Genomic DNA, 17,453 nt, shown 5'->3' with positions numbered 1-17,453 from the left:
TCCACTCATACCTCCACTACTGCAGATGATGCTCTCGACGTTCACCTAATCAAAATCCAACTTGAGACACTCCATAAGTTTCTTGATACTTCTACGGTTAGTGGTTCTCTAGCAACCCAAGGTATTGCCTTCAACATTGTCCTTGAACCTAACAAATCCTCTTGTATACTCGATTTGGGTGTTTCTGATCACATGACAGGCAACCCCACTTTATTTCACACTTATACACCTTGTCATGACCAATCCCGAATCTGCATAGCTGATGGATCCTTTTACTGGTGGATGGAATTGGAAGAGTAAAATTAGCAAAAAATTTCTCCACTGATAAAGTCCTACAAGTCCCAAAATTATCCTATAATTTTCCGCATAGCTGATGGATCTTACTCACTGGTGATGGAATTGGAAGAGTTAAATTAGTAGAAAATTTCTCCTTTGATAAAGTCCTACATGTCCCAAAATTGTCCTATAATTTACTTTCAATCAGTAAACTTACCAATGATGAAAATTTTCTTGCTGAATTTTCTGTAATTGGTTGTGTAGTACAGGAACAGAAATCGTGAAGGATAATTGACACTGCTAAAGTTGATGATGGACTTTATGTTTGGAATAAAGACAGTACACAAGAAGGATTGGCTCTATCTACTTCAAAAGAGGACACAATTATGTTATGGCACCGTAGACTAGGACATCCAAACTTCTTGTATTTGAAGAAACATCTTCCTTTGTTAATTCACAATAAAAGTAATAAAAGTGTGAGCTTTTTGAAATGTGAAATTTGCCAATTATCCAAACATTCCCGTGTACCATACCTGTTAAAGCCTTATATCCAATATCAACATTTTTCGTTAACAGTGATCTATGAGGAGCTAACCGTGTAAAGAATGTTACGGGACTAAATGGTTTATAACTTTCATTGATAACCACACTAGGATTTGCTGGGTATAGATCTTCAAAGAAAAATCCGAAATACCCAAAATCTTTCAAAACTTTTACTCAATGGTTCGAACCCAATTTAATTATACCATACATACACTCAAACTGAAAATGGTAGAGAATTTCAACTCTGTCCTAAGCCCTGCATCATACGTTATTGTCTCGACACACCTCAACAAAACAAGATTGCCTTGTCTCGATCTAAGAAGAAGCCATCAAAGAAGGAAACACTGTTGCATGGTAGGCCGCCTAAGTTCATCAAATATAGCCAAAACTCTCACAAACTGCTGATTTAAGATCCAAATAAAGTGGGGTTTTAACCCATTTCAGAGTCTTTTGGAAAAAGAAAGCAAGGAAGAAAAGAGAAAATTCCTCCAGGGCGCTACGTTAATCCTGCAGATAGGACAAGTGGGACAAACTTTGAGCCATGCATCAATGCAATGAACATGAAAACCATGGTGGTACCGGCAAGGACCGGAGCTTTTCCCCTTTACAGACCTTGCTAAGGCAAATCATGCATTCAACTTCACGGCCGCTTCTCGTGTCTCCAAACCACCATTTTTTGTAAACACGGAGGCAGTCGACGACTAGGAAATCCATGAAAGTGAAGAGCACTGGGAGCATATCTTGGGTGAGCATAGTGACGGAATTGGATTTTTATCAGAGTATGTCTGCAAAGCTTCAAATTCAAGCAAGATTGTTTCATTTTCAATAGGAGTCGGAAAGAAAATGGTTTTTGTGGTGGGTTGGAGTCAGATTAGGGATTCTGTCTCATGGAAGACCAAAAAATGGTTGTCTGCCTGCTGCAGTCAATGTGGTCAATCGTTAAAGGAAACTTGTTGGAAAGGGAAACTCACCTGGAAAATTCAAAATTGTGTCCGTAAGAGTTGGATATTAATGCCAAGTGGCGACAGTGGTTAGTTGAAACTTATCTACTGACCACAGGCGGCGACCAAGTGTTCACCCACAGCCAGTAAGTAGAATCCTATCAAAGTAGGTGCGTAGAGAATATGACCAACTTTGTAAGGAAACTTCTTTACTCGGAAGTTGCCCATGACTGCTAATGCACCAACACACCTACTTTGACAGGATTCCACTTACTGGCGTCCGGCTGTGCTTTTTGACTGATTTTTTTTAATTATAATTTGAGTTTTTTCAAAATACGTATTCTAGTTTTAATGTCATTTTCATTTATATCTTCAAACTATTTGATGTTTTCTATGGTTAAATAATAGATTGATATATGAATTATGTATACTTTTAATATTATAATTTTTTAATAAATTGATCGATCTTAATGATTAAAAGGGTATTATTTCTTTTAGAGATTCGATACTCAAACAGTTATGTGTGAAGATTATATGTAAGGTTTTAGTAATTAAAAATTCAAAATAAATATTATCTTATAATCATTTTATTATTCAAAAGTATAAATATTAATTTCAATTTCATATATGAAATTTTATATGATTTAATATATTTAACATTCAATTTCCTCTAGCTTATAATGCATTCAATCATTTATATTCTTTAGGTTGAGTTATAAATTCACTAGAAGTATTTTTTCTTTTTTCATAAAATTCTTTTTCTTCTTATTCTTTAAGTAAAGATTAGGATTATATTTATAATTTGTCAAAATAAATATTTTTTTAAAGAAACTTCACTGTTAAATTTGGTGTTTTACTTTCTGTTTTGCCATCATAAAATAGACGGACCATAGCCATTGTAGCTAATGGGGTAGGCATGGGGCTTTCTAAGACACAAAATCATTAGGCCATTTAATACAGATACTGGGTTTTCAGAAAGGCTGAACCAGGACACGTTATCCAAACCAACCGACTGCAAATCGTCGTAGCAGTACAAGTATCTCGTCTCTCTGCTTCTCATTGTTTCAACTTTTTCCTCTGCACCTAAATTCCTAGACCTATCTGACCCAGGCTCTTTACGCTTGTGTTAATCTGATATCATCACCATTGAAAGATAAGGCAACAAAATATATTTTTGGGTTGCTGAAATGTGGCATCTCAAGTACGTTATTTGCTAAGAGTATAAGCCCCGAGTTTGATTCTTTGGTCTGAATGAGCATTCATGCCTTTACTTGGTACACTTTTTCTTACTGGTTTGACTTTCTTTCCGTTGTGTTGCTCTGCTTCCGGAGATTTTTGTGAATTGCTTCACCGGATTCTAATGAGAATTAAGTGTGAACACCCTTACTGTGCTTGACTGCGTGAACAGATATTGCCAGCGCTCAACCTTCATTGCACAGCCCCCTGGTTCCAGTGAGGGTTCAAATCCTTATTCATGGTCAACTCGCATCTAATCCATGGAAATTGCCTAAAAGAGTAAATTTTCATGTGGTGAAACTGGAGAATCCAAGTGGAAGACCGCAGATTAGGCTGTTGCTACCCTTGAACCCAAGTGCTCAGTTCTAAAAGAAGATCAACACAAGAAGTCAAAGCATGGTTGTGGTTCGACTCCTTCGTCAACTCAGCTTGAACCCTTCATTCCCCGTGACTCAGATGAAGAAGTGGATGAGAGAGAAAAGTTAAGACGGAGGAGAATTTCTAAAGCAAATAAAGGAAACACACCATGGAACAAAGGCAGGAAGCACAGTGCCGGTAATCTCTATTGGTTCCATAATCATCCTGTTTCTGTCTTAATTAGTGCATTCTTGGATGGTAACACAAATGTATGTTTTTTTTATCTGCAGAGACACTTCAGCTGATAAGGGAGAGAACAAGGCTTGCTATGCAGAACCCTAAGGGGATGTCATGTAAGAATTTTTTATGTTATCAAAGGGATTGAACTTTGTATGTTTTAGGTGAATATAGTGAAACCAATCATCTGTAAACCATTTTTTTCCCAGCAATTAAGTTATTATCTGGTATATATTTGAATTAATATAACTGGTCCAAGCAGTTCTTTTTACCAACATAATCCCATTATGGATGGATTATAGACTAATGACCATTTAGTTTATGGATACTAGTTAAGCAAATAACCAAAAATAAACAATTAATGGTGCTATCATATCATCATATATAGTTGCTTCAGTGTTCTTTAATGAAAATTTCAAAATGCAGGTTAGAATGAAGTTAGCCTTGGACATGCTCAGAGGTGGGTATTTTATGGTCAGGGTTTCGGTTTTTCGATAGTACTAATATTCTTGTGATTCCTAGTCATTTAGCATCTTATATATGTCCTAAATCTTGTGTTTATGTTTTCGTTTACCATATGTCAAACTTCCGAAAGTTATTTATGGTTTTCTCTACCTAGTTAATATCTACATTGACTCCCTTAATCATGATTATCCTACAACCAGGAGACGAGAAAAAATTGCAACCTGAGTACGAAAGGGATGGGAAAGGCGCCGTGAGAAGTTAATGGTGCAGGAAACTTGCCACTTTGAGCGAATGAACTTGATTGCTGAAGCTTCCGGAGAAGGCTATATTGGTGAGGAAGTTCTACAGTGGGATTCGTAAAGATGCTAGATGAGCAGTTGACTAAGGAATGGCTGGAAAGCGTTGAACAAAGGAAAACGATACCTAGACCAAAAGGTAGCAAGAGAGCACCAAAATCACCCGAACAAAGAAGGAAAATTGCCGAAGCCATTGCAGCCAAATGGGCTGATCCTGTAAGTGCTTTAATTGTTATGGACTGTGGGAGTACCTAACATCGAATTAATAGAACTGATGTGACTTCATTTTGATTTTAATGCTTATAAGATATCCTTGCAGGCTGTAGCTTTGCATCTGAATGTGGGTTTTAATCTCCTAAATAGGAATATCGTGAGAGAGTTTGCTCTGGCTTGATGTAATTTCATGGCATATCAGAAGGGGCTCAAAGAAAACCAAAGAGGAAGCCGACAGCTAGCACACAGTCTAAGCAGAGCCCTTCCAAAAGGAAAGCTAATGAAACAAGCTGTTCTTCTATTAGTGAAACTAACCCCAATCGAGCGGTTGAGGTTACGAAGAAAATATAAACCACTTTATAAGGATGTCATGGTGAGTTCCAAGCTTGAGATGTTGTAGAACATCTGAGCACAAAGAGCAGCTGAAGAATCGAAGAGAACTGAGGCTGTTGAACGAGCAAGGTTAGACTTTGCTTACATTCTCCCATCATATAACACGATCTCCCCTTAATCATTCCCATTCATCATCTTTGTGCATTTTGGGTACCAATGAGAAAAAATAGTTTGCCAGTTCACTGGATAAGTCAATGATTACATATATCACTGCAGACTTTTAATTACCAATGCTGAGAAGGCTGCAAAAGCCCTTGAACTTCCTGCAGTGAAGAGCCCTGTTGCTCGAGCCTCACTCATCGAAACCAGAAAGCTTATAGCAGAAGCAATTCAATCAATTGAATCGATAAAGGGAGGATGGGTTACATCCAATGAGAATGGTGGATATGTTTCTGTTGACTCAGCTGAACCAGTTATTCCGATTGAGAAAACAATGCAGTCGAAAAACAGTAGTTTGAGCCAAGCAGACAAGAAAGAAGTGAATGGGAACCACTTCCTTTCATTAAGTGAGAAAAACGACTTAAGTTTCCCCAACTTTATGCTCCCAAGGATACTGAATGGTGACAGTGATGAAGAACCTACTCCGAGCTCGAGTAATTATAGCCTATGTCTATCGACTCTCAAGTTGGATGATTTGATTAAGAAGTCTGATTGAACGAAGCAACTCAACCCGTTGGAAACAAATTGGATTATCAATGGAACCAAAGCTCTGGTGAAAGACAAGACAAGGCTTCTAAAGCAGTTGCTGTTACTAAGAAGTGGGTCCATGGTAGGCTTGTTGAAGTTGCTGAAGGAGCTTCACAAATGTCATAAACTAAGTCACAGATCATCTGAGCTTCCTGAATATAAAGAGCTATGTATTACGTGCGAGAGTCCAACCTTTGAATCGGCTTAGGTACTGCCCCTGCGTTGTGGAGTCTATACACTATTATCAGCTATATTTAACGTTTGCAATTTACGCTAACATTTGCAATTGGCAAAAACTTGTTTTCATAACTGGCACTTGAAGCACAGATGTGTCTTTCTGTACTTGTCTTCATTTTTAGCTCTATTGATCTGCCTTGTAATCCTCCAACCATGGGACTGGGAACTTGAATTTACAGGCGATACAGTTATTGAAAGTGACGTACTAAAATCTTGGTTTGGAGTCTCCATGGCAAACTACAGTGCTCGTAAATGTCTGTATACGTTTGTCAAGACGGCCTGATATGCAGGGTTGATTGCTCGACTGCAGTCACTAGGTGAAACGAAATTATAACATATAAAGCTGTAATTTTTTTTATCTTTCCTAATTTCAATCATGGGACGAGGAGGATGAAGAAATTATTTGATGATCTTAACTCACCACATCATCTATGATCTCAATTAATAATATTTGTGTATATCATTATTTTTCAAAGTAAATCTTCACATCTTTATTACATGTAAATAAAAAATTAGTAATTATTTTAAAATTTAACTCTCATTCATTAGGATCACAAATAACATTGTGAGTAGTCCATAAAATGGAGAATAAATAATTTCTCCATGGGATGGGAGTCTTTTTAAGCAAAAACACAGCTTTACTTGTCGCTGTCTTGGTGGGTTGTGACTTGGGAATTAATCTCTCCCCACCCCCATTTTTTTCATTTTTTCTCACGAGAAAGAAACGCAGCACGAAAGAGGCACATGCGAAATCCCCATTGAAACAAAATCATGTAAAAACAGCACCAAAAATCTATTCCAGTACGTTGGAAAAAAAAGTACACATCATTTGGTTTGAAAGCGGGAACAGCTAAAACATAGTTCATTAATTGTAAACCATGTATTTGGGCGTTGCACTGAACTTTTGATAACCTTTGATAACTTTGTTGACAGCATCAAGGAAGTCTTTTTCCGTCACTGTTTTCCTTCGAGCCCGAATGGCATACATTCCAGCCTCCGTGCACACGCTTCTTATGTCAGCTCCTGCCAATTAAACCCATGAGATCACTCCCAAGTAAAACAGAGACAAGTAAAACAAATAAAACAAGAAGCTTAACAGAAAAAACTTGCCAGTGGAATTAGGACAAAGGCGGGCCAAAAGCTCAAATCTAATATCACGCTCACAGTTCATTGTTCTTGTGTGGATTTTGAATATCTGTGTCCGACTCTCCAAATCAGGAAGACCAAACTCAATCTTACGATCCAGTCGTCCAGGGCGTAATAATGCAGGATCTAATGTGTCTGGCCTGAAAATTGCCAAAAAAGAAAGACAAATGGCAAAATCATATTCCTGCACATTCAAATACTTGCATAACTAATCAAATAAAACCTTCTCTGAAGGTTATTGGATTATGCCCTAGTAGCAATGGTGTAAAGATTAAAAAAAAGTGCTGGATTGCTTCACAAAATGAAAACATAGGTTGCAACTTTAACCTGTTTGTTGCCATCAAGACTTTAATGTTTCCACGAGCATCAAAGCCATCAAGCTGGTTCACAATCTCAAGCATAGTACGCTGAACCTCATTGTCTCCCCCCACACCATCATCAAAGCGTGCACCCCCGATAGCATCAACTTCATCAAAGAACACAATGCAAGCTTTCTTTGAGCGTGCCATCTGCAGCAGATAACATTTTGCTTAATAAAGGCAAAGGAAAGTAATCTATAGCAACTTCAAAACTTAAACTAACAAACTTTTATAGGTTATAACCTGAAACAGTTCTCGAACCATTCTAGCTCCTTCACCAACATACTTCTGAACAAGCTCACTTCCGATAACACGAATGAAGCAAGCATCAGTTCTATTCGCAACAGCTCTTGCGAGAAGTGTCTTGCCAGTTCCAGGAGAACCATAGCAAAGAACACCCTTAGGAGGATCAATTCCAAGCTTGACAAATTTCTCTGGATGGAGCATAGGTAACTCAACGACCTAAAAACCAAACTTGTCGATCAATACATGTTACACTTTAATCCTAACTTACTATAGAAGAACAAATAATAGCTTTCTATGTGTTTGCTTGTACATATTAACATAAAAAAGATCACACATACTTCTCGCATCTTTTCAATCTGTTCCTTGCATCCTCCAACATCATTATATGTCACATCAGGCTTCTCTTCCACTGTCATCATGGTTACACTTGGGTCAATTTTAGGAGGCAAAGGAATCTGTATCTGATATTTATTGCGATCAACCCTGCAAAAGGCATAAGAACAGTCGACCACCGAGAAGTTTATACACAACCAAAGATAAGAACATACAAGGACGTAAAAGCAAAGTTTGCTTCCAAAAAGAAAAATAAAGGTAAAAGTGAAATATCATAAAAGCATGACAATTAATTGTTACTGCGATTTTTTTAGTAAAAAAGAAACTCACCAGCACCACAATGAAGTGAATGTGTGTAAAAAAAACTTGGTGGCAATTGACTATATGATTAAGGTTAAATCTTTGTTTAAATGAGAAAAAAGGTTACAAACAAAGCAAACAGTGGTTCAAAATGAATAAAATCCATGATTAGCATTGTCTTGCGGTTTTCTATGTGCTCCCTAGTAGTGGAAACAAACAAATAATCCAAAAATTGCAAATATACATCTACCTTGAAAGCTATAAAGGCTACAAAAAGATGCAACGAAAAAACTGCAGAGAGCGAAATAAATTATTTACAGGATATAGAACTTTAGGTAAATTGTAAACTGTGATACCCTTTGCACAGTAACAAGAATTCATGCCTGAAGCCTAACAGAGAACTTACCCAACACGCATGCCTTCTTCTATATCAGTGGGGGACACTTTGTCACCCAGCCCAACAACAAACTGCAGTCAGAACGCAAATGCATATCAGACAGAAAAATCAATGCCCATCTTCTGAAAATGAAGTAATTTAACTCGGAGGTTTAAGTTAAATCACCCAAATTGGTAAACATGGAACTCAGGGTCTTAAATTACGTACCTTGGCAATTTGCTTCACATTGATAACATATTTGGCATCTTCTGTGTTCGGATTAATTATCTTTGTGCATCTTGCCACCTAGATGAAAAATATAGGCAAAATGATTCAGAACAAATAACATACATACATTCTTAAAATTGCTTTTAGTAAAAATAAAAAACCTGAAGTGGTTGCTCTTCCTGCATCATTTGCTTATCGGAGACAAGGTCCCATTGGCTGGGTGCAGCTAATCCAGTATCCGACTCCTTAATGCCTTATTTTAAAATTATACCAGCATATTAAACAGTCAATAACAGTATAACACATTAAGAACAAACCTTCGTTTCAACAAACTGTGGAAAGAGGCAAATAAATAGTACTTTTAAGTTTAAATATTGGCCACATAACTCAATAGTTTATTGTGACAATAATAGTTGCTAAACGAAGTCATGTGATACAATGTTTGCAGCTGGCAATCAAGAAGAACAGACAAGTAGAAGAGAGACTGTATAAACTAGCTAATGCTATAATGAAAGTTTTTCCTGGTAAATATTGGCCAGATACGGCAAACTATGAAATGTAGGCACAAGCAGGTATATCCCCCAAGCATCTAGCTTATGCTCGATCTACCATAACCCATTAGGCAGATATTTCCATGGCAACATAAATTAATACGCCATATGAATTGAGTCCCCCCACCCCATTTTTTTCTTGTGTTAAAGATGAATATTATACACATACGCATATCTGAAAGTATTCAACATGATGTAAAAAGCACCAGAAAAACCATGCCAAAACATATACCTAAACAAAACATCATGTTTAGATCCAAAAAAATAAGGCCAGCAAAGTGCTTCGTAAACATAAGAACGGGAAATAGGTGAATCCCATACCGCATAAATCGTTTACTTTCTTTGCCATCTCCTTAATCTCCTTTTCAACTTTCTTTATGCTGGTTGAATAAGGCCCTAACCCCTGTCAGGGAAAAAATAGTATTACTGCTGCTCCAGAAGTAAATACAGACGAGAAAAGTGCATTAAATATATATTTAAATTTATAAACCCTAGAAATTCCGCTTGATGTTAGGATAACATATCAAACAACAAATAAAATACTAAACTAAATAATCAAGAGCAATTAGGCAAACTTCCACAGATGAAATAGATCGGATGGGTGAAAAAATAAGAAAGAAAGAAAAACAATCGAATATTCATAGGATAAAAGGGGAGAAAGGAAATAGAGATGTACATAGGTTTTGAGAAGCGCAATATCATCTTCGTCGAGAGGTCGTGGGTTTTTCTCGTCCTTGATCTCATCTTCTGTTTCTGGTGCCATCTTTGGCCTTTGGGTCTCTTCCTTTCTTCTACCTCTTCGCTTCAATAAAGAAATCAGTAACCGAGGACAGAGGAATATATCGATGTAATTATTGTGACAAATTATTATATTAGTTCTTGTACTATGATATATTCTTTATTTAGTCTATATCATTTATTTTGTTCATTTTCAATCATGTAATTTTAAAATTTTAAATTTTCGATTCCGTCTAGTGTTAAGTTCTATGATTAGTAGTATGTATATCATTTTGCAAGTTATAAATTTATTTTTTATTTTATAATTTAATCATATTGTTTATTTATTATTTGAATCAGTATTGAAATTTAAAATTTTGATAAGTATTTAGATTAAAATTAATTATAGAAACTAATAAAAAGAGGTTGATAGAAAAAATGATTTGATTTTAGAAAGATGGTCAAAAAAGTTCATTTATCTGTTAATTCAATCTAATTAAGTAGAATTAATTAAATATTCCAAATATATAACATAATAGCTTAAATATTTTAATTATTGAAGTTTTTGACTAATGATGGATAAAATTTTATTCACATTTGACGATTATGCTTATTTTAATAATAAAAATTGTAATTGTCGGATTAATTCAGGTAGTAATTATTAATCGAATGAACACTGACTTTAAATTTCATCATTTACAACTTTCCCCTCTTACCAATTACCAGCCTCCTTTGGTAACACAAGGAAACTGTGCCCCTAGAGAATAATGAGCATTATTATTGTAAAGAGAACTAGAGAAACACCAATGAAGTGCAACGCGTTCACAAAGGATTAAACAACTTCAGTGGATGCCACAGGTCGGACTACATTGCAACATTTTAGAAAGTGCAGGGTTGACTTGAAACGAAAGCTAAAGTTAGGGGGTTGTATATATAACATTAATAATATTGTAATCAAACAGAAAGACAGCTCGATTACAATCGCAGAGTCCTCGTCTCCAACACAGAAAGGCAAGCCTATATAGTGCAGCAATTTAGGACACAGAGTCGTGTGATTCGTCGGTGCTGTTGGTTCGTCGAGAACCATATTGGTCTGTCCCTATTGTCCTCTTACTCATGTTAGCTTGTTGCACCAATCGAACCAATGCTTGAACCACTTCCGACATTGGAGGCCGAAACTCAGGTTCAGGCTGCCCCAAGGAAATCATTAAAAGGATTAGTTCGGTACTACGGTTGTGCATTTGTTTTACAAGTTATTTTCCATTTCCCATCGGATTAGAATCCAGACAGGCAAGTAAAAATTCATGTTTTACAGTATGTCCATTCTCTTTCTATATGTCAAGAAAATTGACTGTTGCATCAACACCAAACTTATGCACAACTCATTGCAGATCCAACATGGTGAAACAAGAAAAAAGGGAGCTAGTCTGGCTTTTTTCAATCAAGGCATTACCTGGACACAAAGTGCAATAACATCGGCAAAACGAGAGAGATTTAACAGGGTAAAAACCCTTCAAGTGCTGGATCAACCATATTAGATAGAGCATTGATATCATGGATCTGAGGCGTTGCCCATCGGAACAAAGATTGCTCTAATCTTGGCCTTGTGCTGTTAAGAACGCTCGCATGTTAAGTTAGAATTGTGGTGACAAGATGTTATCACGTTTAATGATGGAATACCCAGTTCTCGATAGAGGATTCCTTACCTATCAAATGGCCTACGCCCTGTGAGAAGTTCTAACATAACCACCCCGAAACAGTAAACATCACTCTTCAGGGAGTACTGCCCATTTCATCAACATTCAGTACTGCATTGAGAATAAAGGTTGCCGATTTTGAGTCTACGAAGGAAACAGAGAATGCATATCGAACAAAAAGAGACTCGATAATTCAACGAATAAATGCTGCACATAGTTGGGATCTAGTGCGAAACTCAACAACTATGAAGGAAATGATGAGTTCATGCAATAACAGTGAATTCTACGATACACGATATTCACCTGATCTGCATTAGGAATAAAGGTTGGCAATCCTGAGTCTGAAAGGTGAGGATTGAGCTCAGCATCAAGTAAGATGTTGGCTGACTTGATATTTTATGAACAACAGATGGTGAGCAAACTTCATGAAGGTACCTAGAAAAAAAGATTTCCTTTTGTGAATTCAAAGTAACCATTGGACACAAGATAATAAGCACTGCAGGTACGAAGGTCCCTTGCGCTATAAACAGATAACTGAAAACTACACATCTGATCTTGACAAAAAAAATTAGAGATTCTTAAAATTCAACAGATACTCTACTAGCGTCTTACAAATGATTACTTCTCAAACACAGTATCTCTAATTTAAGACATGACAACAGTGTTACCCTATCATTGAACTACCACGACTTTGTTAAGGTTTTATGGATTGCCTGGAATTCCATGCATGAGTTGGAAAAAGTTGAACAAGACACTCTACGAATTAGTAAACTGTTTCAAGTAGACAGTGCAAAAGCCAAATTAACACTACATGCAGAAGAAGACTATAGAGGAAAGTAAAATATATTGCAGGTTAAGATGAGCTGAATTAGCTGTCCTGAAGGAAATGAAAAGGATATTACTTGCAAATCCTTCCCTTTTCTGATGATCTAAATTGAGATAAGCTATAGTTATTGTTCTCCGTTATTGAATTATCAACTTACTCTAATGCACGTGCAGTCCCCAGAGCAATTTTGACACTGCAGTTCCAAATCAATGGCTTGCTGTACTCATTTGATAGATGCAAGAAGTCATGAAGTGAGCCATTTTTGTGGAGCTCATAGACAAGCAGGTGCCCGTGCACGGAACAATAGCCGATCAGCTCTGTTACATTTGTGTGATGCAGCTGGGATATATTTGAAACCATCTCTATAAATTCATCAGACATTTCACTGGGAAGAGCTGTTGAATCTATTTTCTTCACAGCAAGAACCTAAAGCAGTATAAACAAAAGTTGGCATATATATGAGTATCGAGTAGATCATTTTGATAGCAGTTGAGACAAGTAAAATTTCAAACTCTGAAGGGGGAAAAACTAGGGAGAACAGAAAAATTGGCATAAGTAGTATTAATTGCATTAAGGGTTATTTTCACCGACAATAATCATGCTGCATTTATGCTGACATAACCATGGGTTTTCTCGGAAGCAAGAGTCTTCCTTGCCATCATCCAATTGAGCTCGATATACGCGTCCAAAAATTCCTTCACCAAGAAGATTTTCAACACTGAAACTACTTGTAGCCATCTGGAGGTCTGCAATTGAATATGATGTAACATCTGTAGGAGCTGTGACAGCTTTCTTATCAACAAAAGGCTTATTAGAAAAGTCTTCTTCATCAAATGATTTGAAACAGTCAACCGGTGGGGGTCGAAGGTTTACTAAAGCGAGTTTATCAAACATCTTGGTGTCAGGTGAAGTGGAAGACTGAATGGATTTCCTTCCTGCAATACAATTTTAAGCATAAGAAATAGATTAAAAGAACTAATCAAGTATCTAGCTACATGAAGTAGCATTTCAATGTGATAAAATAAGAACATTTTGCCAACATCATGGAGTCAAGATGGGACTTCTCATTGGAACACATATTCTTATAACCAACTGAAATTTTTAGGGTATCAGTTCCCCACATTTATATTATATTGAGCACACACACTGCATATTTCGTGCTTCAAATGAAGTCTAAAGTCACAACTCACAACGCCAAGGAGATTCGTTCTGAATCAAAATCCTTATATGTTCTTAAGAGATTTAATAACTACAAGAAATAGGTTATAGCAGTTTGCAGCTGAAATTGAAACACACTCAGAATTTGTTATTTAAAAGGAACAGCATTACAAGCAACATGGAGAAAACAATAAAGATAGATATACGGTGACACTCAACTAGCCACTACACGGAATTGCAGATAATGTATGAGAGTTACCTTGCACTTCCTTAGAACCTAGAGCAGCAAAAGATTGATTATCAAGCTTTTCAATAACTGACGATGATCTCCTGGATCTTCTCTTCACCAGAAAGAATGCTAGTATAGCGCCAACAATAAGGATAGATATCACAATTCCTGCTATGCCTCCACCTCCAATCCCTGATTTGCTGGTACTGCCACTACTGGAACCACTGTCCGGGGGGAAGTATGGCTAACAGATTTGTGCATTCTGTTGTTTCTAGGGGCAGGAGGGGTACCAGGTGGAGGAGGGGGTGCAAGCCCTGAGCTCCATGAATTGCCATGCCTAGAAGATTTTTCAAATTAAGCTTGTGAAGAACTTTCTTTGACACAAAATAGAAATGGAGCACTTGATAATGAAGTCAAATGCTTACTGCAAATTGATACTTTTCAATTGATCAGGTATCCAGCCGGTAAAATGGTTATTGGAAATATACCTGACGGACATAAAAACAACCATCATAAGGGCAGTACTACAGTTTCAATTACATGATAAGAAAACAAGAGACTACAAAATGTTAGAATATTTAAACTGATATACTGGTCACCCACAGATTATCAAGGGGAAGGTTGGCAAGGACATCAATTGTGCCTGTAAACTGATTATTTTGCAAGTACCTGCAAAAAGGTAAATGAAATATATTCAAGAAAATCAGCCATATATACTTGTTCCATAAAAGATATTGCCTCTAATACTTAGACCTCATACTTATAAGATTCTTAAAAACTCTCAGGGAGAGCATCAGTTATATTGTTGAAAGAGAGATCCTTGAAGCAAAAAGTAAAAATAATTGCAAACTTATTCTTTCATAAATTAGCTTAAAGGACAAGCGTACATGAAAATCTATATAATCTAATTGGAGGTAAGAAGAATATCTTACATTGTGGAGAGAGAAGAAAGTGGTCCAAACATGTCATTTAATTGGTACTGTAACTGGTTATGAGTAAGATTTCTGCATTTCCAGAAGTAGAAAAGGAGGGGGGGAAACGGACAAGTGCTTAAAAGTCTTTGGACTTTGTGTGGTGAAATAAATAATTGGAACATTACTTACAGGTATTGAAGAGAATGCATCTGATTAATGGAATAAGGGACGCTTCCAGTAAATTGATTATATGCAAGATTTTTGCATAGAAATGAATACATTATATAAAGTTCACTAGAAAATCAGAATGAAGTAGTGGTAACAGGAAACGAAATAAACGTTCATATGAAACGTGCAGCCGTGTCAAGTTCTGAGGAATATTATATGGTATATTGCCTGCAAGATTGTTTTGGCTCAAGTCCCTGCAGATTTTTTCAAATCAGTATGAAGATCATACACAAGCATTCATAGTATACACACAAATACACACACCGTTGAAGATTAGGTTTCTTACAGTTCCTTCAATGATGTCAAACTTTCAAGGTTGTAACCCACAGACCCAGAAAGTCCAAGATTTGACAGATGACTAATAAACAGGGACAATCGAAGAATGTAAAATTTAGGAACATCATGAAGGGCAAAACATCTCAGAGGAAAACAGGGAATACAGAAGATCACGTTTCCGTAACACGTTGGCCTGAGCAAATAACACCATTCCAGGGCTGCCCACATGGATCACCGTTGTTAGCTGTCCATCCAGTAAGCTGCTGCGGAGAATTTAAACTGGTGAACATAACTCCTAGGGCCGTAGCTGCATGTCAAAGATCACAAAAGCAGGATGAGTAAATCAACGAGAGAATTTCTAATTACAAATCTTAAATTCTTAGACATCACTGTTGCAAAAGTTCAGTGAAAAAAAAACATATAACATAATCAATCGTATGTTAATGTGTGCTTTCATGCACGTATGTGTGGTTTAACAATTTTTTCCCTCCAGCAAGTGAGTAGTACCTAGCTGTTTCACAGGGAACAAGGTATTAATGAGAAATAATTAGTCCGAACAACATTTGGCCAGAAATAATGGAACCAAAAGAAAACGTCGAAATCTGAAAACTAAAGTGATCTCAGTTTCAATGAATAACCTTTTAAGTGGAGAACTGATATTTGTTTGCAGTATATAGAGAGAGGGAAAGAAAGGACAAGTAACATGGCCAGACCCGATTTTTCTGTATATACAAATTTGTTCAAAAATCCATATCATATCAAGTTATGAACTGAAATGACAAATGAAAAACCAAACATTTCTCATCTCTTATCTCCATAATATACAAGAACCCAGCTTAGAAAAGCAATGTCAAAATTTTTAAACAACACTAACAAAGTTTAAAAGGCGATGCAATGAAGTCGGCCCATTTGAAGCCGCAAGCAGCTCAAAACAGATAACAGAAAGGCAACAAAAGCAAAAGCCACATAGAAGAAGAAGAAGAAAGCACAGATTTACCACGAAACTTAAACATATGCAAAATCTATAAAAATGAGCAGAATAAGGCATAAAAGCAAAGCGAAATAACACCAACCATCGCCTTGATCTGTTGCACCATCGGAACACCTGGGCTTGAACCCCAAAATGCAGACTGCAAACAGCACCAAAACCAAACCTGTTCTCCACTTCTCACCATTTCTCCCTAAACTGGTCACTTCCCAGATACCAGAAATGGTTTTGGAATGAGACCCCCTTCTTATTCTTCCAACTTTATAAAAAAAATGATCATTTTTTACGCTGCGAATTTTATACTTATTTAGCCATACCCAAGAAAAAGTTTTGCAAGCACGATTTTCAAGAAGAATCCCAAACCACGGAGAAGCTTATATGCTTACGCTGCCTATGCCTGTATCATTATCATCAACATTAATACTTAAATAAATATGCACAACACGGATTTCCGTTCTTTGTAATTTGGGTTTTTGTATTTTGTTCCTTTCTTACGTGACTGACACTGTTAAAAACGAAAAGGTAAAGAGATGCTTACGCTTTGGTAGGCGTATATGGCTTAACTAAATACTCACTTCATTCATTATCTAATGATAAAACAGCACTAGTAGCTTTCACAATGCCAACACGTTTCTTTAGGCTTCGGGATTTATTTAATTTTTGTAGCCATACTTATATAGTAGTTGGATGTTGGAATCAAAGAGATGACCACATCACAGAAATAAAGAAGAAGAAAAAGATAATAATAAATCGCTTTATTGATGGAATGATTGATAAATAAATTAAATAATCACATTTGCTTTTAAAAGCAGTTGAAAGCGGTAAGCATACTGCATGATTTGTCTCTGTCATTGCCACCCATTTTAAGAAAAGTATATTACCTGTTCACAAATTTCTCCCTGTTTTGAGCTTTGGGTTTGGTTTGTTGTAATAGAATTTTCAAGTTGTTTAGGCGGAGATTCTTGAATGATTAAAGTTGGTTTTAGGACGAAAGAATCGA

At 36.5% G+C, this 17,453-nt stretch overlaps 1 protein-coding gene, 1 long non-coding RNA gene and 2 pseudogenes across 2 annotated transcripts; 2 read left to right on the top strand and 2 right to left on the bottom strand.

Moving 5' to 3' along the window:
• Window positions 1-2,768: 2,768 nt before the first annotated feature.
• LOC120216884 lies at window positions 2,769-3,697 on the top strand. Its single transcript, XR_005525102.1, has 3 exons — window positions 2,769-3,034; window positions 3,169-3,551; window positions 3,644-3,697. It is a non-coding gene; the product is annotated as an uncharacterized LOC120216884 (long non-coding RNA).
• Window positions 3,698-4,280: 583 nt separating this feature from the next.
• Window positions 4,281-5,957, top strand: LOC120216883 (annotated as a pseudogene).
• Window positions 5,958-6,706: 749 nt separating this feature from the next.
• On the bottom strand, window positions 6,707-10,183 carry LOC120216881 (26S proteasome regulatory subunit 7A-like). Its single transcript, XM_039214161.1, has 10 exons — window positions 10,097-10,183; window positions 9,742-9,823; window positions 9,031-9,122; window positions 8,870-8,947; window positions 8,672-8,733; window positions 7,971-8,115; window positions 7,630-7,848; window positions 7,355-7,536; window positions 6,992-7,167; window positions 6,707-6,904 (listed from the first exon to the last, which is right to left on the bottom strand). Exons 1-10 carry the CDS (start codon window positions 10,181-10,183, stop codon window positions 6,747-6,749), a joined length of 1,281 nt encoding a protein of 426 aa, XP_039070092.1. The 3' UTR covers window positions 6,707-6,746.
• Window positions 10,184-10,802: 619 nt separating this feature from the next.
• Window positions 10,803-16,826, bottom strand: LOC120216880 (annotated as a pseudogene).
• Window positions 16,827-17,453: the final 627 nt, after the last annotated feature.

This window comes from Hibiscus syriacus, unplaced genomic scaffold (assembly GCF_006381635.1).
Source record: "Hibiscus syriacus cultivar Baekdansim isolate YM2019G1 unplaced genomic scaffold, ASM638163v2 tig00110174_pilon, whole genome shotgun sequence".
NCBI lineage: Eukaryota > Viridiplantae > Streptophyta > Magnoliopsida > Malvales > Malvaceae > Hibiscus > Hibiscus syriacus.
Note: the sequence above shows the minus strand (reverse complement) of the source record. Positions and strands in the feature narration are given on the sequence as shown.

Bases quoted from the DNA above. Each gene is read 5' to 3' on its own strand.
- LOC120216881 (XM_039214161.1), bottom strand. From the start codon at position 10,183: ATGGCACCAGAAACAGAAGATGAGATCAAGGACGAGAAAAACCCACGA. The intron at 7,849-7,970 runs GTATGTGTGATC...TTTGGTTTTTAG, and splicing joins AGATTGAAAAGATGCGAGAA to GTCGTTGAGTTACCTATGCT. The intron at 6,905-6,991 runs GCAAGTTTTTTC...TTTAATTGGCAG, and splicing joins CCTTTGTCCTAATTCCACTG to GAGCTGACATAAGAAGCGTG.